This window comes from Dermacentor silvarum, chromosome 3 (assembly GCF_013339745.2).
Source record: "Dermacentor silvarum isolate Dsil-2018 chromosome 3, BIME_Dsil_1.4, whole genome shotgun sequence".
In the NCBI taxonomy this organism is placed as follows: Eukaryota; Metazoa; Arthropoda; class Arachnida; order Ixodida; family Ixodidae; genus Dermacentor; species Dermacentor silvarum.
Window position 1 is genome coordinate 159,769,167 of NC_051156.1, and position 23,546 is coordinate 159,792,712.

The following is a 23,546-nucleotide window of genomic DNA, read 5'->3' on the forward strand; positions in this document are numbered from 1 at the left end:
TTATACTTTGCTATGCGGCCACCAAAGCCGAATTCACAAGGCATTGTTTCATAGGAACATATTTGTCCTTCACCGCCAGTCTCCGCTAATGTCGTGTTCACTATCACGTTTGGTCGCCACGGGCTCTTACGAACTATTCTAGCCCATGAAATGTTTTCATAATGTCGACTCACATCTCTAAAATACTTCATTCCCTTCAGTGCTAGTAGTATCACCAGGCCTGCATGTAGAATGACTTTGCTTCATTCCCACCCATAAATGGCTCCAACGTAGGTTGTAACTTATACCGTCTCAACTCTTCCAAATGGCTTTGTTTGTCTATGACGCACAAGTGGGACGGTGGCACCACTGTCGGCATCTCGCTATATCGTTTCACGGCTTGAGCACTCACTTAGTTGGATGCAATCATGGGGGCACTATCACTTAACGTTTACGCTTTTACTTTCTCTTTTTACCACCTCTAAAATTGACGGCAGGCTAGGATATCAGAGATGCGCCTCCCATATTTTTACTGAATCACTTTGTTTTCGATAACTTAGAACAGTTAAACGGGATATTGCAAGCACCGTAAGAGCATGCAATATATATATATATATATATATATATATATATATATATATATATATATATTGCTCTGAGAGCAGAATGTAGCACAATCTCCTTTTATCATGAGAAAAAAATAAGAGGCAAATAATCGTTCAAAGTGTTAAACAATGAAGAGATGTATCCACGTAGTCGCCAGCTACATTTACCTATACGCTGTTTCTCTTCGTTTAAAAGCATGCAGCTTTCCTCTTGGCATACTGAGATGTTTCTCAAATGCTGCTGACATCATCATAATACCCTTGCACCACTCGGGAATTATCGCTATAGATACTCACGCCTACTTCAGTGGCCTGCAGTGGACGCTCGTTCCGCTGCTGCACGTTGTAGCCAACATGGCTGCTCGGTGAAGCATTGCCTCTTTCCTTCGTTGAGTATTTCCGGTTTGGTGCGCCTCCGGTGACGTCGTCCGAAAAGGCTGGATAGCCTTCTTGGTTGGCTCTACCTTGCGACTTCATGTCCGGAAATATCGGCCCGTTGGCGGCGAGAATAGGCGTGACAGTGCCACGAGCATGCCCAAACGACGGCTTTGAAGTTCCGCGTTGTTTTCCTGAGAAGCCACTTGGACGTTTTCGTGGTGTCACAGCAGGCGAGCCCGCCGTAGACGATCCGCAAGCGCTGACGGCAACCGGCGTTCCTGCGGAGCTTGGCGGGAGGCTTTCTGCGGCAACCGAATGCTGCTTGGCGTCGTCACGTTTACGGTAACGCTCAGATTTGGCCGGCTGTACAGGCGAAGCAGCACCGCTCTGAAGCTTCTTTACTGCAGGAGTGACGGGATTGTCTGTCGAACCGATGGTCACTGTATAAATTAGCTGTGGCTGGAGATTCACATTCTTTCTGGGAGCGTATGGCTGTCGCTGAGGTTGCTTGGCAGCGGCCGTTGAAGATTGATCGCGGACAGCCCCACCGCATTCACGCAAGACACCGTCGACGAAAGGCACACCGTACGACTCAGTGGGCGTGGAAGTCATGTTTCTCAGATGAAAGATGGGGAATGCCCTCCAAGGTACGACGCCGATATCGTAGACGGTAGATTGCGCTTTTCTGGTAGCTCTGTTAACCGCAAGTCTTCGATTGCTCTCATTCTTCTTCTTTGCATCCGAATCTTCATATATTGATGTTGATGCTGATTGTGTTTCGAAATTCCTGGCCGTGTGTTTCGTTTTACGTTCCTTCACTGCTGGCGCATACCCACTGTGGGGGCCCACGAAACACAGAACCTCTTAAAAACTTCTTGAAACAGCTGCAAACGGCTATAGACGTCTTGGTCTACGATAAGACTGAAAATAGAATTTCTTCTAAACGTAGCTTAAGTGCCTCAAGTATACTAGCATATATTCTATCTGCGGTAACAACTCGCACGGCCAGGCGTGTGTTTCGTTTGGCATTCCTTCGCTGTTGGCGCATACCCACTTTGAGGTGGAGGGGGGGGGGGGGGGGGGGGTAGGCCTTGGTTGGTTGGTTTTTCTTGGTTGGTTGATTGGTTGGTTGCGCTTCGCTGAGCTCGCCTGCCGCTGGTTAAAGACTACCACGTGCTCTGAGTGGTCTCTGTTGGAGACGTGACTCCAGGCGCGTGGCGAGCCGGCACTAGCGCCAACATCCGAGCGAAACAGGTCGTCTGCTTCCCGAATTGCACACCTTCGAGGTGTGTCGCCATCGTGGTCGAAACGCGTTACGTTATGAGTCCTTCCAACGCGAGCCCGCAGTGCGGCATTTATCACTTATCAGGTGTACGTGGGCGCTGCTGACGTGCTCTCACGAGTGAACATACAGACAACGTTTCGTTCCACCTTCGGAAACTGCGTGATTGCCGTATAGAGATAAGTGCGACAGGAAATATGCTACTCTTACCATTCGGTGCGAGAAAACACAGCCGCGCGTGGCTACGTAGAACAGTGCAGTGAAGCGAAGTATTGATACACCGTGAACTCAACCATAAGTTGAAGGACAGCTTCCAAGTTTGGCTAAAGTTTGGCGCGTCGTAGGCGCCGAAATCGGAAGTAGTGACCTCTATGTGAACATCCAAAACCGAATTTGAACTGCGCGCCATGGGGAGTTTTAGTAGGCGGTGCGTTGTCTGCCGTAGCCTTTGAAGTGAAAGGCATTGAAGAAGGAGTGGGAACACAGCGAAGAGGTTCGAAGGCGATCTTTCATTGCTAATAACACCGCTTCTGTTGAACGGGCTGAACCACTTTTCACTGCAAAGTATTTCTGAAATAGTCTGCATTACTAGACTTCGATAAAACAGTGTTTCAGGGCCCTTTTAATGTTGCGAAGTTACTCATGGCGCTAGAAACGATTCTGTGCGGGCCACAGCTCCAAATTAATTCGGGCAAGCTAAATGTCTGTAACGTAGAGCCGAACCACAATGCACGGCGCTTTTTCGTTCACCCTTCATCGTAAATACGGCCTTCGCCACCGGTAATAAGTCTTGTCAATTCGTGTTTACGAGCTGAAAGCCATAACATCAGCTTACTCCTCTGCTTAGATTACCAAGCTGTGCGTGCTTACACTCGTCCACTGCGCTCAGACTATGATTCTTCAGACTTCGTAACAACTAACCAGACCTTTAAGAAGCGGGGCCGTTCCGACCAACTTTAAGGTGTATCTGCGCGTCGCACATATAGCATTTCTCGGTGTCACAGGTCTCTTCTTACGCGCAAGCGTAGATGCCCCGTCTGTCAAATCGGTGAGATTATGTTTGTCGCCGCGAGGGAAGCGATCGCCGGAGGAGGAAGGAGGAAGTTCCTGGAGGTGGAGAAAAGAATCGCCACCTGCGTGCCCTTTCAGTTGTGCTTCGACGCTGCGGTGCTCGCTGTGCATGTTCGCGGCGTATCTTCTTTGCATGTGTAGCAATATGCGTGTTCCCTGTGGCACACCAGGCGTTGCACCATCGAGATCAAAGTAGCTTCAGCGACCGCGTTCACGCCCTTTCCGTTTGTGATTCGACGCCACGGTGCTCGCTGTGCATGTGCGCGGCGTCCATACGCTTGCGCGTAAGTCGTGTTCACAAAGTGAAACGTCACTGTAACCTTTTTGTTGTGGGAGTCAACCAACCACCCTACGAAACAAGTTCTCGTACGTGTATCTGCGTAGCTGAGCCAGAGCGACTGCCTCCATGTAGTTGTCTACAACTCTCCTGCAAAACCCTATGGAAACCTCATCTGGGGTCTCTGGACTCATGTTTGGAGGGAGTCCCGCGCTCCACCTGTGAAACTAGGTTTACGGAGTATGTATTACTCCTCAATTGAGTGTCCGAACCACCACCTTGGTGGTCAACTCAACTTCTCTGGAATAATTATTATGGAGTTTGAGTACCCCCCCCCCCCCCCCCCTAGAGCCGTACAGGTTATTGTACTCCAGCAGCCTTTGCCGCCGCTCGAAGGAGGGGCTTCTAGTAGCAGCAACGCCTATCGAAGACATGTTACCATACACAGTTTGTCATCTAAGAGCACCTACAAGTAGTGACCTGCGTGTGTAGCGTTGCTGCAGTGACGCCCTCCTTACCATATGTGACGCTGTGTTATTCTCTTTCTTCCTCGTATTCTGTTTTCCAGGATGCACCCCTCTTTCAGGTACAGCTATGTGGTGACCAAAATGCTTTTTGCTCGAGGAGCCCATGCAAGAATGTGGTGTGGTTGTGTAACAGTGCGCATTCACATCACATGGCTATTCAAATGAACCGAACATATATAGCGATATCCTGACTCCATGAAGATGCCTAGGACGATGACAATGTCGTGTTTGTCCTTAAACATACGTGTTTATAATCTGCTGCAGTATTCCACGCTATCTCAGCATCTCTTCACGACTGCCTCAAGTATCGAAATGGAAGCAGTCTCAGAGTCACACGGCGTCTTGTATGAACTGGTATACGACGATCACATACGTCGACACCGTGGCAAACACGCCCAGCACCATGCCCCGGTGGACGTGGAAACAGTCCCATCCGGAGAGCGACACGGGGGCCGACTGCGCAGCATCGGCCAGCGCTTGAGCTCCGGGGACGCCAGAGGCAGCGAGCCAGAGTGCCGCGCGGTGCGAGTCGCGCACAATGCGCGCCGGCTCGGACAGTGCCAGAGTTAGTGCCACGAAGGCGGCCAGGTTGGCCAGCAGGTCGGTCAGCATGTACAGGTAGTCGGAGGCGCTGGCTGAGCCGAGGCCCACCAGAATCCCGGGGACGCTGAGCACCAGGTTGCCGACTGCGTTCAGGTACCAGCAGAATACCACGGGACTGCCCAGGCGGTCGAAGCGCCGCAGAAGCTCCGAGACAAACAGCAGGCGCCACCGAAGCCCCTTCAGCTGCGGGCGCAAACATGGCGCAATATAGAGGCAAAAACGTTAGACCCCAAGTGATCGCAAAATAGCAGCGCCTCGCACGTTGAAACTTCTGAAGACAAGTTCGCGTAAGAGAAATGTGCGCCCCGAATACATGCAAAATACAAGGGGTACGCAGTAAGTTATATGCTTGAGTACGAATAGAATTAGCCCGCAAGTTGAAGAAAATCTGGGAATGTCGCGATGCCTGTCAGGGTTTCTTCGCAACATAGCGCTTTCTAATGCGGGTACTGCCATCTGGTCACCGACTCCCACTGTCGTTTCTGCGCGCTATTCTCTTCTGACTGGACTTAAACAGTAATCGAAGCAACAACAACAACAACAAGAACAAGAAAATCGCCAGCCCTTTCCTTGTCGAGATAATAGAGATAAGTGAAACTTGTGTGTGTACCTGGCCTAGTACTTTTCCTTCCCTTTCGTACTACTTCTCCTTCCATTTCCTTCTACTTTTTCTTCCTATTCGTGCAACATACTTCGAAATTACATTGCTTCAAAATTAAATCTGTCCGTCACATAAGACAATGAATGGCTCATACCCCCGTAAACGCGGCGTCCCCATTACGACGACAGAAGAGATGTGAAATTCTACGCTGTAATGATGAGCGGCAACGCAGCCAGCTGTGGAAGAAGATGACGAAAGCGGGAGAAGCGGCATGAGCGCGTGCCGGGCACGAGCACGAGCGCAACCCGAGGGGCGCCAACGCGCCAGCTGCGGAAGAAAGACGATGATGCTCGAGCCAATGATGATGATGATGATGATGATACCGCGTACGCATACACCGACCCCGACACTAGTGAGCCTATAAAGCTTCGCTTAAAAAAATGGCTGACCCCTCTTCCACAGGAATATTTCATAACACGAAAGTGAAGCGTGTCTTCAAAAATGTCGTTGCAGTTCTGCTGGACGTTAAAAGGTCCAATCAAGAGGCGGGGAATGGGTAGGGTGCTCGGGGTATGTCAATTCGTTGCAACTAGCCATCACGGGCACCCTACCATGGCACAGTTATTACGTGACAACTGGCAGACAGGCGAAAGTTGTCGAACTACTCGCGACCGGGAAACATTTCGCGGAAACACTGCACAGCACGCCCTGGAGTAGTGCGCAAATCTGTCAAAAACGGCCGGCGTTCGCAAACCGTACAAGCGAAGCTTTCTGGCAACTTTGCTTGACGCAGGGCCTCCTGTTGCCGAGCGGCTTCGCCGAAGGTAGGAGCATTTTGGTCAGGCTCGCAATTGTCTTAGGCAGCGCGGCAAGTGGCGACGCTCCCAGCGAGGCTCCCAGTGCGATAAGTGGCGACGCTCCCAGTGCGCGCACGGTATGCGCAAATGTGTTGTGTTCCCCGAGGCAACCATTCGTCATAGGCTACAAGTGCACGAGAGAATGCTTGGTGGAGCCCGGCATAAAAATCAAAGCCGATTTCTTGAAGAAAGATGGTTGAACACGAAGCATTAGCCCATGCATACTCAATCAAAGTCAAAGTCCAAAGCCAACCACCACGCAACGAACCCAAGAAATGCTGAGCGACCCGATGCGATGCATATGTGATTTGATTGCTTGTTTAGGATTGTATTTCTTGAACGTTGAAGTTGAATGAAGGCACATTTCGTTAAGTTGCATAGCCTTCATTTTAGATCATGTAGCCGTTGATTACAGGTACACACTCACACTTTCACGGACTACATGCCGTTACCGGTACACGTGATCGGCCTTACGGGCACGATCACGCTCGCGCTTACGTTCCCGTACGGCAGCCTCTTCCTGTGCCGTGCGCTGCACCCGCAGCCAACCAATGGTGACGGTCGGGAATGCATTGCGTGACCCTCGTAATGCAATGCAGATGTATACAGTTCGTCGGGGTAGCGTGGCGTTGCAGTTCCCATTGTTCTCTTCGGTACAACTGCGAATGTAAACTGTAGTGCTCTACGATTGTGTGCGCAGATGCGCAGATAGTTCCATTGTGTAAGTTGGCTTTCCTGGAGTGCGTTCTCGGCCCTCACGGACGAATCAGTGAGACATAGAAAGCTTCGCTTTAAAAACAATTTCGTGTTAACAAGCACCGAACCAACCTGCGAAGCTCCGGTTTTCCAGGGCTGCGCACTGGCCACTCCTGCTGCATAATCAGCTGCAAGGGCGCGGAGATAGACCGCGGCGCACACGTGGAATCCGAGAAGCAGCGTCAGAGAATGGGTCATGGTACTGTAGGCAGTGGCGTCCAGGAAGGCGAACGCGTAGCCCAGCCGCCTCGGGATCGTGCCGTTGGTGACGTCTCCCTTGTAGAGGTAGTAGTCGAAGTAGCGCTGCAAATCTCCAAACCCGGCATACGCCGTAGCCGCCCAAAGGCCTAGCCAGCTGAGTGCCGCGAACAGTACCGTCACCACGGAGAATATCCGCACCTGGGAAGGGCAAGAATATGTTTCACGTCATGAACCTTGCGAAGGGAGGAAGTCATGGCTATACGCTCACACAGCAGGGGCTGTGTTTTTTAACTACACGCTTCCCAAGGAACTTGCGGCCGCGTTACGTACTTTCGCAGAGGGGGACAAGAAGTAAACAAGCCATTGCACGGGCATTTGTTGCTGTTACAAACTGCAACTAAAGCCTGAGCTCGGTCTATTAATTTTCACATCGGATAGGTATAATGTGGAGGCTTACTAAGTAAACGCCGTGGTCCTTATAGAATCGAATTTTCTTGTATAAGAACTAACGCGCCCACGTAGAAACCGCCCACCTGTCGTGCTTTCGAAGCCGGCAGAAACTGCCGGAGATGTCGACTGTCTTCCAGAAGTCTGATCAGCTCATTTTGTGTCGTCAGGAAGTGGATGAGTGTGATGCCAGCGAACAGGTTACGAAGCACGTAGCCGCAGTTGGCGAAAAACCCGAAGAATCCGCCACTGTGCGTGACGTTGTAAACGGTGGCCGCTGAGAAGTGAAGCAGGTAGCCGAACACCACGAACAGCATCGGCGATCCCCTTAGAAGCTTCCTACGCAGAGGCTCCTCTCGAATCCTCCTGGCGTCTTCCGAGAAGCGACTTGCCGCGAGCGTGGCCTGAACTTTATGAGGGTCCCGAGGCAAGAGGCCGACTAGCCACAGGGTGCGCATCATAGGGTTGAGAATGTCGGTCACGTGACCACCGTCCTCCGGGACTATCCTCTCGGTTTGAATGGGGTTGGCTGCTTCTAAGCGACGTTGCCAGTCCATTGCTGTTTCTGGAAAAAGAAACAGAAAAATACACAACTAGTGAGCTCTTTATATCGGTAGCTCAACCGAGCTGTGCAGAAAGTCTTCCAATGTCATCTTTGTTGCCCTCTTATATTTTCTATCCGGCTTTCCTGAGAAAAACATAGACCTCATCAATTGTGCGGATATCAAATATTGCCATGGTGTCCTTTCCTCACAGCTTCGTTCCACATAGTAGGCTGACCGGCGATGCCTGGTTGCATGGTGCAATATTCTTGGCACTGCTTGCTCCATTCATAGCGTCGGGCAGGAACTGCGACTGCTGAGTGTAATGCGACGATTCTGTTTCGGGCAGAAAAGCAATGTCTACGCATGCGCTCGGCTCCGGGAGTGGCCTACATTAGTAGCTTCTTTGTCGAGGCTTCGACATGGTCCCCTTACTGTTCCTGAGTCGAACTAGTTTAAATGCTCGCACAGCTGAATTATGAAGCCGTAATACCACGGACTCTCCATTGTACCACAGCAAATTATAGTGCATATTGTGGCTTGTTTACCGTATGCTTTATGATTGCGTGTGCAACGAGGTACGTTCCAGCATTTATCGGTGTGTGCCTGAAGCTCGAGAACGTTAATTCCTCGCTTCGTCTCACGTGCGATGTCTGGGCTGCGTTATCGAGTAGAGAAAGTGTGCAGAGGGATCTGGCAGTGTGCTGAACTGCATGCGGAGTAAAGCAAACGGATCAGAAAGGTTTTGGCTCTCGACGACGTATATTTCTCCCCCAGGGCTTCAAATTTATCATGCGCACAAATTATGCAAGCCACGATCTCTTACATAGTGACGCACAATAATGTTTTTCTCATGGACACTTTATGAATGCACCTGTTATTTTAGCCGTAACTTTTGTATGGCCAGTAATGGTTGCCTTGCATGACTTGAAACATTCGGAGTGGGTTCAAATAAAAGAAATTTCAATATTGATAATCAATATTGCCGCTGAGTTTTCTTTCGTAAATACACGGTCGCTACGGCTGAAGCCGATTTTAGAGCGAATGTGATTGAGCGTCGATTGCAACTTCTAGTAGACTATATTGGGCTCGAAAAAAAATGCTCATTTTGGGCGACTATAACGTTTCGTGCCGCGTCTGTACCTAGAGGGCGTCATTACATTCTCGAGATATTAGCCTGGGTCATCGCTTATTTGGTTGTACGGATCATTAGGCTTTCTAGGAAGTTTACCGTCGTTGACTTCCGCAGGGGAGTTCTTGCAAGCGCTTTTTCGCAATCCCCACATCGATATCTCCCTTAAAATTTTCACTCATTCCTGTGATCGTGGTTTCCGCAGGCATCACAACCTCCCGACCACACTACGAGATGGCAGTGACGCATTCAAAAGCAGTTGAATTTGTTGTGCGGTTACTTTCTCTTTTCGTCTCCACGTCCTTTGTTTTTTGGAGCCATTTGTCGGTTCGTTCAGATCACAACACGGTTGTATTTTATTTATTCCATATGTACCCTCCAATGCAAATACTTTGTACATGGGAATGAGTTACAATTTCTCCGTGAACAATTGTAAAAAACTGGTAGGACGTTTAAGCTTCGCCTTTAAGAGTGGAACCCGATAGCATTTAAAGATCGCTGACTGCTTCTCCCGCTTCCCGGCAACTGCAGCTTATGTAACCGTAATGTTTACCGGGAAGCGCTGGCGGTATGGTGCGTGTCACCGCTGCCGCGCATGCGTGGAAGCGAGCGCCATCTGGATGCTGTTGCAAGAAACCGAACGGGAGCGCACCGCTCACACTAAGACAGGCCTCGTGCAAACAGCAGCTGAAAAGGGGGTTTGTGTTTGCGTTTCCGCCGTAATATAATTATGTTTTCTCGTATATTCAAACTAAAATCTGATGCTATCCTGTCTGTAGGTTGTGCGTAAGTCGTACTTAACAATTTTTTTGACACACTTTGCTTTGAAAAATTCAATTAATTTAGTAACGCCTATGCGCCACGCGGAGGGTATGCGTGGTTCGGGATGCGTGTTTCGGGATGATTTTGCTTTAACGGACAATGCCACCAACGTCGACGCCGGCACCGACACCGGATTTCTCGCGACAAAAGGCCCTTAACGCTATCGCGTTAAAAATTTATTAAAGCATTAAGTGCTCCATTAGGGCGATTAAAGAGCTTGCATCTAGAGCACTGCACGGGCTCGGGCTTACCCGAAAGCCCGAGTACGGCCCGGCCCGGCCCGGCCAGTTTTTTCACGGGCTCGGGCACGGCGTGTGCTTTTTGACCCGGGCCCGGGCCGGGCTCGGGCTTTCTGGTGGTGTGCATGTAACGTGCAGCGAGTTATTCTCGGGCATCTCAACTCTGAAAAACATTATTTTTCGGTCTCGGGCCGGGTTCGGGCCGGTGTCGTGTCGGGCTCGGGGCGGGCTCGGGCCTAAGGTAAAGGGGTGGCGGGCCGGGCCGGGCGGGTAACGTAGATTATTTCCGGGCCCGGGCCGGGCCCGGGTCTCGCCATAAAAGTTTTGATCGGTCTCGGGCGGGCCGCCCAACGTAAAAACGGGTCCGGGCCGGGCCCGGGCTGAAAAAATCGGCCCGTGCAGTGCTCTACTTGCATCCTCCTTTCCACATAATAAAGTCTCCGTTGAGTTCTTTACAAGTGTACCATAAGAAAAGAAGTCCGCGGATGCACACGAAAAGCTTACGAAAACGCAGTGCTACAATTCATTCTTCGGCGGCACCACAAATCTAGCCACCTTAGAGAAACACCGTTGTTGTTTCTGGCACCTGCGCTGATATTGGATCTATGGCCGCTGCTTCAGCGAAACAAGTCGCTGCCTTAACAAAATGCAAGGGAGCATGAGTTTTTTGTCAAGAATAAGATTGCTGCACAATTTCCTATGGTTCTTGCTTGTGAGAGTCTAGTTTTTTTAACATGTACATCTTATGAAAAGCGAAGATGCCTTGCCGTGTGAGTTAATAGTGGCATATTGCAATAAATTGAAACACGACATTTGCGTCAGCGATATGTCTGTGGCTTAGCGCAACACTGAACATCAATTATTTATTTATATGTTATAGTAGCCAAGTATTTTCATAATTTCATCTGCGCAGTCTGACTTCGGTGCGCAAATGTATTTGCGCACGCTGGTACCTTCCCTAAAATGTGAACCTGTCTGCTCTGAATAAACTGACTTGCGAACACACTTGTAAGTAACGAATTAACTGTAAATAAATGCTTGTAATCAGCAACGTTTCCCGGTAATATTGTAATTTAATGGTTACTTTGTTTACTCGGTAAGGCCCACTGTAGTTCAACTACTTTTTTTAAGTAACCAATTACATGGCACCGGTGACTTCATTGACGGGAGAAGTTGCAACAAGCGACGCAGCTTTGAGAACCTGAATTTGGTGAAAGCTGTAGTATAGCGCCCGCAGTCGTGCCACGCAGCAGTTTCATGAATGCGCATGCACAGGAAGGCAAACCAGGGGGGCTCAGTATGCTCCACCAGATGTCGGCGCATGAATTGAGCAGGTGCTGGTTTGGCGCGACAGCGAAAGCCACTTAGGACGATAATGCCAGGAAATCACATATGGACGATTTTTCTTTCTTCATGGTTTCACTGATGCAAACGGGAGAGTCTTCTCCCAGCACGTATACGAATAACTATATGAACTAAGGAAAATAGTTTTATCGGCCGTATGAACTTGTAAACATTGTAAAGGACGGTGTCAGGCGTGCACTGGTAAACACGAACACAACTCGCTCGATTACCGCGGAAACTCGCTGTCAAAACGCTGGAGTGAGGAGGCGCGGCAGCGGCAGCGAGCGAATTGACCTTCGTGCTGTCTCTCGCTTCAACACGAATTAAACGTCGAAAGCACAGCGCATACGAAGCTACCGGCACTAGTTGCACTTTAACCACATCGCAGATCGGTTTGAAGATGAGGCCCGCGTGGGCGCGCACTTTTTCCATGTCGCAGATCGCTTTCAAGATTCAGCGCCCGCGCGGCTGCGCCGTAAGCAGCCGCAACCGGAGTAGAACCCCCCACCCGTGCCTCACGCGCGACGGAAGAAGCGCGCGTTTTGCCCTGCCTTTCTACCTCTCGCGCGCGTGATTGAGTCGCGATCCACGGCTGACCCTCGCAAGCTTTCACTCGCGCATACATCGTACGGCACGCGGCGACGATGTTACCGTGTTCGAACTTTATACGGAACCTCCGGATCCTCCGCATCATCTTCTTCATTGCCACTGAAGTCTGTGAAATTAGTTCTGCGGAGGCCCCCAAGGTGAAAGAAGTCCCTTCCCTCCTCCCGCTCACTGCCATTAAATGTATTCTTGCAGTCCCTTTACTCGCTTGCTTATGTGTTTTCGTGTTCCGTCATGCGCAGGTAAGAAAAAAAGAGCAGTTTCACACTAAGAGCGAAGCATTGAAAGCGATAGCAAGGCTTAGTGGTTGCACTAAACCTCCTTGGACGGTGCTCTAATAACACGCTGCCGTGACATGCCACGAAGTACGTGAGGCAGCTTCTGCCGCGTAGCACGAACACACCCTGTCAGCTATAGATATACCAGGCGTGTCACGACGCTGGCCTGAGGAGGAGCGCCGTCAGCGATCACTGCTCTTCCTTGAATACGTCGCCCCTCGGTGGAGCAGGAGAGGAGACTGAAGGAACATCGTAGGCGTTTGTAGCTTGAATTTTACGGTCTGTTCCGCTCAGACAACTACCAGGCTGCAAGTCTTGTACTTGTGCGCACAACGCGCGCAACCACCGAACCTGGCTCTGGTGAAAAGCCGGTTAAGCAGAACCAGACGGTGCGGCTTCGCCGTTCCACGGCCGCGCTGCATGGAACGCGAGCACTGCGCTAGCTTTACATCCCCGCCGTGGTCACTTTTGCAGTCATTCGGGACTACGTGTCTTTCACGTCTCCGAAAACTCAACGATGCACGCGCGAGCCGCGCATCGACTTTGACGGCACAGCGGCGATGGCGGTAACGGCGACTGCGAACACGAACCTCGAGCACCTGTATTGCAATGATAATCGTTCGCGGGTATTTTACATAATACGCCTCCGCCATAGTAAATGTCTCTACTACCGCATTTCTCGGCGCCTTGATAGGCGGCTGCGTACCGCGGCTGTTTTCGTTCGTCGTGTTGAACGCGGCGATGACGTAACCGGCGAGGCAGCACCGGAGCTGGCCACAGAGCTGTGCGAGCGGTGCCGATAGCCCTGCCTCTACAAATTATGAAAGCCGCCCCATCGTTCTGCTTTCACAGGAGTGAGTGCAACTGTGGCTAACCACCTATATTTTGACATTTTCAACTACTTTTAAAAATAAAATCTGGTACAGTAGGTTTACCTTGTTGTACATAACTTGCTTATATTTGTACCGCGTTTTCCCCCAAGTACACGCCTACGTCATGGCTGGCTTGCTAGCCCCCGGCGTCGTTATTCTGCCAATAGACGAGCCAAGCCAACTCATCCAAAACGAAGGCGAAGGCAGTGCCACTTTTGGACTCATTACAAACCAAGGCGTATCTGCGCACTATAAGTTAAAAAAAACTTATAATAGAAAAAGTGTACTGCATTTCAATACTAACAAAAAGACGAGGAATCGCGTTGCACTGGTAGAAAGTCACGTGGTAGGTCACCTATGCATATTTATGTTTTTTGCTGCGTGGGGCTCCAAAGGTCATTTTTCACGAACTTAGTGAATAATTAAAAAATAAAAATCCATGGTTAATGAGAAATACAGGACTCATTTTAGCCAGCACGATAGGCAATCTTTCCATCAGCGGGGATTATTTCAATTCATGTTGTGAGTGGTTGTTTGTCCCTTTAAGAGACAGCAATTATGCAAATGCCCGCGCTAACATAAAGCAAAATATGCGCCTAAAATTACAAACTATCTCTAAAACAAGACAGGTGCGGCGCATGTGAAGTTATTCGAAAATGGAAACAACTACTGCACCAGAATCTTTGCCAAGTGAGCCTTGAGTGCATCTTAATTCGTGCTCAGCCCACTTGATTAGGAAGTCTGCGATATACTTTATTCCTTACGCATACCTAAATCATACGACGTACTGTGTGTGCCGTTGAAGGCTACTATGAATCTTGTGTGTGTGTTGTGTGTGTGTGTGTGTGTGTGTGTGTGTGTGTGTGTGCGTGCGTGCGTGCGTGCGTGCGTGCGTGCGTGCGTGCGTGCGTGCGTGCGTGCGTGCGTGCGTGTGTGTGTGGTGTGTGTGGTGTGTGTGTGTGGTGGTGTGGTGTGTGTGTGTGTGTGTGTGTGTGTGTGTGTGTGTGTGTGTGTGTGTGTGTGTGTGTGTGTGTGTGTGTGTGTGTGTGTGTGTGTGTGTGTGGTGTGTGTGTGTGTGTGTGTGTGTGTGTGTGTGTGTGTGTGTGTGTGTGGGTGTGTGTGTGTGTGTGTGTGTGTGTGTGTGTGTGTGTGTGTGTGGTGTGTGTGTGTGTGTGTGTGTGTGTGTGTGTGTGTGTGTGGTGTGTGTGTGTGTGTGTGTGTGTGATGCCGGGCGTTGTGATGCCGATTGCTCGCTCAAGTACCATGCCCAATCACAGACTGCACTATATCATATGGTTCCCAGTGCACGTCGCCGCCCCCACCGACCAGGACCCCCCTAACTTGAATGAGGTGGCACACCGCTCTGCGCGAGAACTGACCCGCCGCGCAGAGTCTGAGAAACCCTCTTCGAGTTTGGACCTCCTGGTGCGAAACACGCGAGAACGCTTAGTCAGATATAATGATTTCACCAAGCGCTACCAGTTAGGCAGGAGGACATTGCCCCCACCTCACCCCAAACTGAAACGTCGCCAGGCAGTCGTCTGGCGACAACTGCAGACACACACCTTCCCCGGTCCGGTGCGATTGAAGCACATTTTCCCCACGCAATACCCGAGTGCTCTTTGCAAGTTATGTCAGGCAACTAGAGGGACACTCTCACACATGTTAAACTTTGTTAGCAAAGCAATTTTGTTACTTAACAAAGTAACTTTGTCAACTTTGTTAACTTGAGCGGTCAGAATGTTACGAACGTTCAGCTGTTTAATCAAACTTCGTTAATTTCGGCACAGAAGCCGAATTCATTAAGCATTTATTTCGCAAGCACGTGGTTGTCATTGACCGTCAGTCTTCACAAACATCGAGTTCGCTATCGCGATTGTTCGGCGCGTGTAATGAACCATTCTGTCTACGAGATGCTTTCAGAATGGAGGCTTAGATCTTTAATATAGTTTGGTCCCTTCAGTCCAAGCAGTTACCGGGCAGCAGCGTGACTTTGCTTCCCTTCTTAAGTGGCTCCTCCATGCCTCGAATGAACAAGAAGGAAAACAGAGGGTAATAAAACTTTTTGTTGGGCTACTCGGTTCATGCCATACCGTTGACCATATGGTCGCTTAGCGCAAGAAAATGAACTAGGGACTGGGTCAAGGGGAGCGCCAAACTTTCGATAGGAGTCGTTTATGAGATTCCTCTTTCTTGTGGCTTGACTTATGTCGGCTTGACTTACGTCGGCCTGACGGAAAGGTGCGTTAACAAACGTGCGAGGGAACACGAACTATCTTTAAAAGGTAAAGGTAAAGATGGAGCACATTTGCCGTCCCACTGCAGTTCACGTGAGTGCGAGCCACGACTGGATAAGGTACAGATTCTAGGTAAAAGCAAGGACGCCAGGCACGTGAGTTGTTGGAGGCCTTTCAAATTAGGGCACATGGGCCATCATGTATCTGTGATACCTCAGTCTCTCTCTTGCAAGCGGAAAAAAAGATTTTTAGATAAATGGTTGTGATTTGCACGGTGCGCGCAGGATGTTTTTTCTGTATCCTGAGCATGTCTGTGCACATGTATTTGTTGAAAAAAGAAATGAATAAAAATTCGAAAGTTTGGCGCTCCCTTTGACCCAGTCCCTCCTTTATTTGTTGCGCTAAGCGACCATATGGTCAACGGTAGCCCGCAGGGGCGTCTGCGTCAGCAGACGTTTGGTGTGTTGCGGCACCACGGACCCGAGCACACGGGGTTTGGACCCTCCCGCGTGTAGCCGTGCGCGGCTTAGCCGTGTCTGGGGAAAGGGGGATCCTGGGGGTTGAGTCGATGCCGGGTGTTCGGACCTTTAAGGCCCCCCGGTGGAGGCAACACACCTCTTCAGCCTCTGCTTCACATAGACGGCACCCCTGGGCTGACCCACGCAGGGGAAATCGGCAGTTGCCTTTTCCTGTCCTCCTCTTAAATCTTCGTCTTTCTCTCTCACTTTCAATCTATCCTGTCTTCTGTTCACTTCCTATTACTCCCAATTTCCCAGGCAGCAAGGGTTAACCTTGTGTGGGTAGCCAACCTTGGATATTCCATATTTGGTTAGAGTGGTGACGTACAGCTGGCGTCTGCAGGTCTTGTGTTTACAGGCCCTGCAGCGTCTCCTTGTTGGGCTCCATGGTGAGTGGCTGGCGTTGCTGCCAAAAAAACCATAAATACTTATGGCAAGTTCATTCCCCCCACTCCCTGATCGCCGTCTGAAACGAGGGCGCACTGATGAAGTCTGCCAGTTTTTTGGTCGCCAAAGAGAAAGATTTGCCCGATTCCATGTAATTGACTCAGAAAAAACAGACAAATCAGTACGAATAATCACACCTTTCCTTGTGTCAAAGACTTTGACTGATATTTTTGGACCAGGCTATAAAGCATCCAGGATGGCAAGCGGGAATCTCCTTTTGGAACTCCGTGATGTGAAACAATACGAGAAACTGCCTAATCTAGTGTAATTTGGAGATGCCCAAGTAACAGTAACTCCGCACCGTACTATGAATACCACCCGTGGCGTTGTGGCAGCTGAGTGAAGCTGAACTTCTGGAGGGTTTCAGTGACCAGAATGTAACCGATGTTAAACGGATTAAGATGAGGCGCGAAGGCAAGGAAATCCAAACCAAGCACCTGATACTTACTTTCAACTCAAGTGTTCTGCCCGAGTCCATCGAGGCCGGGTACATCAAGCTTCGTGTCAGGCCATACGTGCCAAATGGCTTCACGTAACACGTGGCCCGATGTGGCCGTGACTGGCGCTGGCTAACACTCCGAGGGCTAGATCTAGTGCACCCATTGCACAAAGGCTGTGATTCATCAGACCTTACAGCGAATAACTGCAATTTTAAAAAGACGTGTTTCTAAGACTCACTTTCAGGACTATCTGCGCATCGCACATATGATAACTTGATAAACTTTCTCGGTGTCACAGGGCCTTTATTTTTGTAGTTGTCACAGACCCCCCTCTCAAAAAAGTTTACGAAATATGTGTTACTACAAAAGTGAACCAGAACCACTCTCTCCACGTGGTGAACTCCACTTTCCCGGATCAACCATATGAAAACCCTGTCAGTGGTCACTGGACTCTTTTTGTGGGAGTCCCAGACCCACTTGTGAAACAAGTTTTACGCAGTATGCCTTACTCCTCAATCGAGTGTCGGAAACTTTGTGGTGAACTCAATTTTCCTGGAATAAGCCGTGTGTCTCACGCCCAATGCAACTGCGAAGTCCACCTGTAGGTGGTTAACTCCACCCTTCTGAGAAGAGGAATACGTGTGATACGTGTGACTCCCAGAGGTTCTCAAAACCACCACCTTTTGGTAGTCAAATCAATCATCAGCACATCGTCCTTCCGACAGATACAAAATGGTCCATTTGAAATGCCCCCAGGCTATGTCTCCGTCCCCATAAGGATCTTTCGAGGCACTAGCAGAGCGCAAAATTTGGCCGTACCCGTCTCCTTGCAGTACTACAGCAGTCTTTGGCCCTCATTGCAGTCGCATATATCGATGACATGTTAACACACACAGATTCAGTCACCTAAAAGTACCTTCTAGTACTGACTTGCGTCTGCAGCGAGGCTATAAAAACGGCCTCTTCTCCACATGCGTAACGCTGTCTTCTTCCGTTTATATATTTATTTATTTATTTATTTATTTTCAAGGATACAGACCGCTTTCAGGCATGACTATGCAGCATCTAATAAAATGCTTGTGTTCGAGGACCCTGTGCAGGAGCGTACCGCAGTTGCAATCCGCCTTTTCCGATGCATTGTGGCGCCATCGTGCAGTGGCCACGAGAAACAATTTGGCAGGCGCCGCTAGCCGCCGCTGCGCGTAGTGACAGCCGCCGCCGCACGCGTGACCGGAGAAAGAGCGTGAGAGATAAGACCGCAACAACGCGTACGCGCAGTCGTATTTTGCCATCGTCAGCTAGCCATGGAACCCGCTGGTGAATCTTTTGTCCCCGGAGGTTTCTTCAGCGTGACGAACGGCTGGGAGAAGCACTTCGGCAACGTCAAGATACCCACGGAGGCGCAGCTCGAAGAACGCATGGTGTCGAGCGGAGCGCGCTTCGCGCGACAGAAAATGACCGGAACGATGTTCCACGAAGAAGGCATGCGTGCGCAACGTCATGTATAACGACGTGTCAGCGGAATCCACGTGCGGACTTTTACGTAGTATCTGCCTTCCGTCCATGAAAGGCGAATATTACATCGTGCACGCCGCCATTTCGAAGACGACGGGCTCCGTCTTGGCAGGCCATTGCCTCTGCCCCGCAGGGTGAGCAAAGTTTCTATTTCATGTGTAGAGGGCAGCCGGCATTAACCACGTGCAGGAAATTTGTCTGATGGGTCATATTTCGGGATTCGTAAGCATACCGACCGTCCGTTGTGTACCAGCTGCTTGCTCGTATTAAAGTATGGTAGTTTAAATGTCAAAAAAAAAAAAAAAAAAAACACGCATGCTGTAAATGCAGAGGATGGGGAGTTCCTGTTTGTACGGGAGTTTATGTTTGTGCGCATTTGCACGTAACCGATCGACACGGTCGTCTAGCATACCAAGTTGCGCTTGGCTGCAACCATACAGCCTTGGATTGCCGATGTCATAACATACAGTACACTATTTAGAGGCATATAACGAAAATGATTTCCTGGTTTGGCTGTTTAATGTAAAACCGCTAGTTGTACCTAACTTGGTACCGGCATAACTGTGTGGAAAGCCGCATCGCTTTGTTCAATGGGGCTGTTAATGTGTGCACATTGTGTTACAAGGCCGACGTGGAGTGGTGGTGTGGGGTCATGTCTGGCATTGGCGTATGTATTCCACATTGAATGACATTAAATAGAAACCCATTCTTTAGAGTTCGTCAACAGCTGCTTCCATCCTTCCATTGATGAATACCTGTTGAGCATGAACCTAATCTCTTCCATTTGATTCTTGCAGCCTTAGGGGCACATGCCAACATTTTGTTGGATTAATCCTTCAAGCGATTCACTTGGCGCAAAAGGATGCAGTAATGTGCACGGAGGTTTCATGTACTTGGATTGTTCCTGCCCAAGGTAAGGATACTACTGCTTAGCAGACATTAATTAACAGAGGAGGTGGTAAAAGTGCCTCAAAAATCTGTGCTTACACTTCTTGCCCTTTTTGGCAAAGGGTTCTTTGTGATGCCGTGTTGACCGTTTAACATGTTGAGGGATTGTTTGCATTTGTGGTAGCAACGTTGTATGATTATCAACTCATTCACACAGCTACCTGGTTTACAGCATACATGAGTACTGGTATATGAACAAATGTAGGCTACTGGTTGGAATCAAGAGGACATGTTAACGTCACTTTATAAATTCGTATCTACAAGACTTTCATTGAGAAAAAACAATCCAAAACTGCAACATTTAATTTTCTTACAAACTGCAACATTTAATTTTCTTACACTGCATGTGGTTGACTAAACACCACAGGAAGCACTTAAATTCTGTTATTCTACTTGTACAAACAAAACTTTTTTTTTTCAGCCAAAAAGCCTGAGCAACCTCTGCCTCTGCAAGACATCACTTTTCACTCAAGGAAAAATGAAGGTGGGAAAAGGGCGGCGGTTCGACCCACTGCCAGGGCTCTCACCGAGTGATCCATCTCTGCTTGCTGCCGATCTCGAAAAGGTGGCAGCAAATTGCCTGATTCTCCATCATATGAGCAAGGAAAACTCAGGAGAATCACTTGTAAGTTTAAGTGCTACACTTCACTGGTTTCTTCACGTTTGTGAACTGTTAAAATATGAGTTAGTGGTGTTGAATCAGCCTGTGACATCAGACAGGAACAGTGTGATAGCTGCTTTTACTGTGCTTTTGTGTTAAGTACAGTTTACATCAATGTAACACTAATGTTAGCAGTGCTTTATATATGGTGCTTTTTTTTCTCTCACTACCCAATATGCAAGGTCAGCAATCTGATTATAATGCAGCAAACCTGTAATGTAAGACTTCGTTAATTAATGCAAATGCAACTAAACCTCTTTAAAGCCAAGTTTATCCATTGTGGAAGTTATTCATCTAAGGTTCTAACTTCTACTTTTAAAAATTTTGGCTGAATCCATCTCGTGATGACTGAGATATGCGAGAGCATTCATGCACATACTGTGAAACTGACACACATCTATTCAACTTCCATTCTATTGCTTGTCTTGCCCATGATGGCAGTAAGGGTACTGTGAATGCCAAAGTGTGACATATTTAAGGGCTTTGAAATGCTGTGTGCCTATACAAAAGACAAGATCTTTGCACCTCCTGTCTTTAATGCTGTAGGCATCAAGTCGGTGATGAAGAACTCCCCAGTGCCTGCTTCATAAATTTTTATTGTCACATGTGATTTACATCATGATAATGTGAGACTGTAGGGATGGTCAATTAAATGTTTTAATCGATTAACGATTAATCGTTCGTCGCTTTAGCGTATCATCAATTAATCGATTTCAATGCGGGGTTTTTCGTCGATTAATCGACATTTTTTTTTCGGGCGCTTTAAAAAGGCTGAAACACAGTTGTCTATTCATGTAAGTACCTATTTTAACGCTTGAAAGGTGGAACCAGGATAAGACATACAAGCGTGTAAATTTTGATAAAGAATAATGTTTAATTTGTTATAGGTCAACTATAATTGCCACTAGTGACTAGTGAAGGAATAAGCAATATACAGAGTGTTCATATTGACACGTGTACTTGTTTATCTTTCCCCGGTGACCGCTTTTCACCGGCTAACAAATGTTAAGGTGGTGGTCCCACTCCGGCGGCACCAGCCCCCCGTTTGAGTACTTTTGGAGCAACCGTGGTGGCTCTTCTACTTAGGATATAAAGTTGTCGTATATGCCATAAAAAAGCCTAATTCTTGTAGATTCCAACTATTTATATTATAAAGAAATTGAATAATGTGATTTAGAAATAAATGTTCAAGATCAAGCATGATATACATGGTTTTTGCTAAATGTGTCTCAGTTGTGACCATGTTTAGAAGAAACTACCGCATTTACGGCATTGCGGCTTGCTTTTTAGCTTTAGGACATATTTATCTATTTCCTAGATGCAGCAAAATAATGTTGAATTTTTACTTTTTGGATAATTTGCTTTTGAAGATTGCCAAATATCGCAACTTCTGTTGTAAACAGCCCAGCCACTACATGCTCTAGAAAGCTAAATTTTGGACAATTAGAGTTCAAGGAATTTCCATGTAGGACGCTAAATTTCATTCATGTACCTTTATTAGTTTTACACCACACCTTTGTAGCTTTAGTACCTTCCCGCAAAAATGGGCAAAAGTAGGACCAGAATTCTAAATATTGCTTAATTTCGGTCGCATTATTAGGAAAGCCAAGAAAGGTACGTAAATGAAATTTTGCATCCCAATTGGAAATTGCTTGATCTCGAATTTGTCCAAAATGTAGCTTCCTTGAGCGTTTAGTTGCCGGGCTGTTTACAACAGAAGTTGCGATATTTTGGCAAACTTCAAAAGCAAATTATCTAAAAAGTAAACATTTAACATTGTTTTGCTGCGTCTAGGAAATAAATATGTCCTAAAGCTACAGAGCAAGCCGCAATGCAGTAAATGCGGTAATTTCTTCTAAATATGGTCACAACTGAGACACAGTTCGCAAAAACCATGCATCTCATGCTTGTTCTGGAACATTTATTTCTAAATCACATTAATCAATTTCTTAATATTATCTATAGTTAGAATATACAAGAATTAAGCTTTTTTATGGTATATACCACAACTTTATATCCTAAGTAGAAGAGCCACCGCGGTTGCTCCAAAGGTACTCAAAACGGGGGGCTGGTGCTGCCGGACCGCCACCTTAAATGTTATCGCTCGGCGCAGGAAGCGCCTGCATGTATCGGAATTTTCTCGAACGTTATCGATGCTTCTATCCGTTGTCAGTTGTCACCAACGCTTATGTAATCTGGTTGTATGAGCGACGCCAAGACACGCGGGTACCAGAGATTACTCTGGAACCTTCGATGACTCCTGTATAAAAGCCGACGCGCTTCGCCGCTGATCAGATTTCGCTGATCGCCGATTGAGTTCGCCGCTATCGTTGTGCTTCGAGTGAAACTTGCTTTTGTGGGCACAGGCTCGCCCAATAAAAAGTCCGTTTCGTCATTCACAGTTTTGCGACTGTTTTCTTCATCGTAACTACTACGTGACAACTACTACGGAATTTTTAAAAATCGCCTGTGGCAGATAGCATAATTCTTATCGTTGAGCGGTCGACATTAGTAGCACGAGCAATCGAAAGACATATTCAACCAATTAACAAAAATTGACTAATGAACTTCTTGGTTAATTACTTTATGACACATATCGCAATTTACTAATTGTAGCCGGTGAGTTTGCAAGACGCATCTACTTGAAATGAATTTCCAGGATGACACCAGTTTTGAGATACTATTTCTCAAAGTGTGGGACGAAATACATGGACGTTACAGTTACTTATGTGCTTCAATGCATTTTGGTAAAAAATTAAGTGGAACAACAGTGCATTTTTACGGCGAGTATGATGGTGCATATCTCCAAACTGGTGTCATTCTGGAAATTTATTGCAAGTGGATATGCCTGACAAGATCACCGGCTACAATTCGTAAATTGTTATATGTGTCGTAAAGTAATTAACTAAGAAGTTAATCAGTGATTTTTGTTAATTAGATGAATATGTGTTTCGATTTCTCGTGCGAATTTGCGCCTCATCGAATAACCCAGCTCAATGATAAAATTATGGTACCTGCCACAGACGATTTCTAAAAATTCCGTAAAACTTAAAAATGAACACCCTGTATGTTAAAAATGGCGCTTACTGAGGAGGGTGGGCATGGAGGAAAGAATAATTAGAAGAGAACATCGCAGCACGACTGACATCAAGAAGTAATGGCGCAACACGTGATCGCCACATCAGAGCACGCGGTAGGTTTAATGCTGCCGGGTGCAGGGCAGCAGCGCAGCTGAACGGGTGCGCACTGATTTGAAACTGCTGCGAACCAAACATTATCGGCCAATACGTTGTCACTCAGGGTCACGTGTTGACCCTACTGCGAAGTAAAAAGCGAAGGAAATCGCTTGACGGTGAGTTCG

At 48.0% G+C, this 23,546-nt stretch overlaps 1 protein-coding gene across 1 annotated transcript; it reads left to right on the forward strand.

Annotated features, from left to right (window-relative positions):
* The first annotated feature begins 18,318 nt into the window (after positions 1 to 18,318).
* LOC119445981 (uncharacterized) lies at positions 18,319 to 20,140 on the forward strand. Its single transcript, XM_037710282.2, has 3 exons — positions 18,319 to 18,710; positions 19,374 to 19,489; positions 19,946 to 20,140. Exons 1-3 carry the CDS (start codon positions 18,562 to 18,564, stop codon positions 20,056 to 20,058), a joined length of 378 nt encoding a protein of 125 aa, XP_037566210.1. The 5' UTR covers positions 18,319 to 18,561; the 3' UTR covers positions 20,059 to 20,140.
* The last annotated feature ends 3,406 nt before the right edge of the window (positions 20,141 to 23,546 follow it).

Coding starts and splice junctions, on each gene's coding strand:
- LOC119445981 (XM_037710282.2), top strand. CDS start 18,562: ATGTATAACGACGTGTCAGCGGAATCCACGTGCGGACTTTTACGTAGT. Junction 18,711..19,373: donor CATTGCCTCTGCCCCGCAGG/GTGAGCAAAGTT, acceptor TGATTCTTGCAG/CCTTAGGGGCACATGCCAAC. Junction 19,490..19,945: donor TTGGATTGTTCCTGCCCAAG/GTAAGGATACTA, acceptor TTTTTTTTTCAG/CCAAAAAGCCTGAGCAACCT.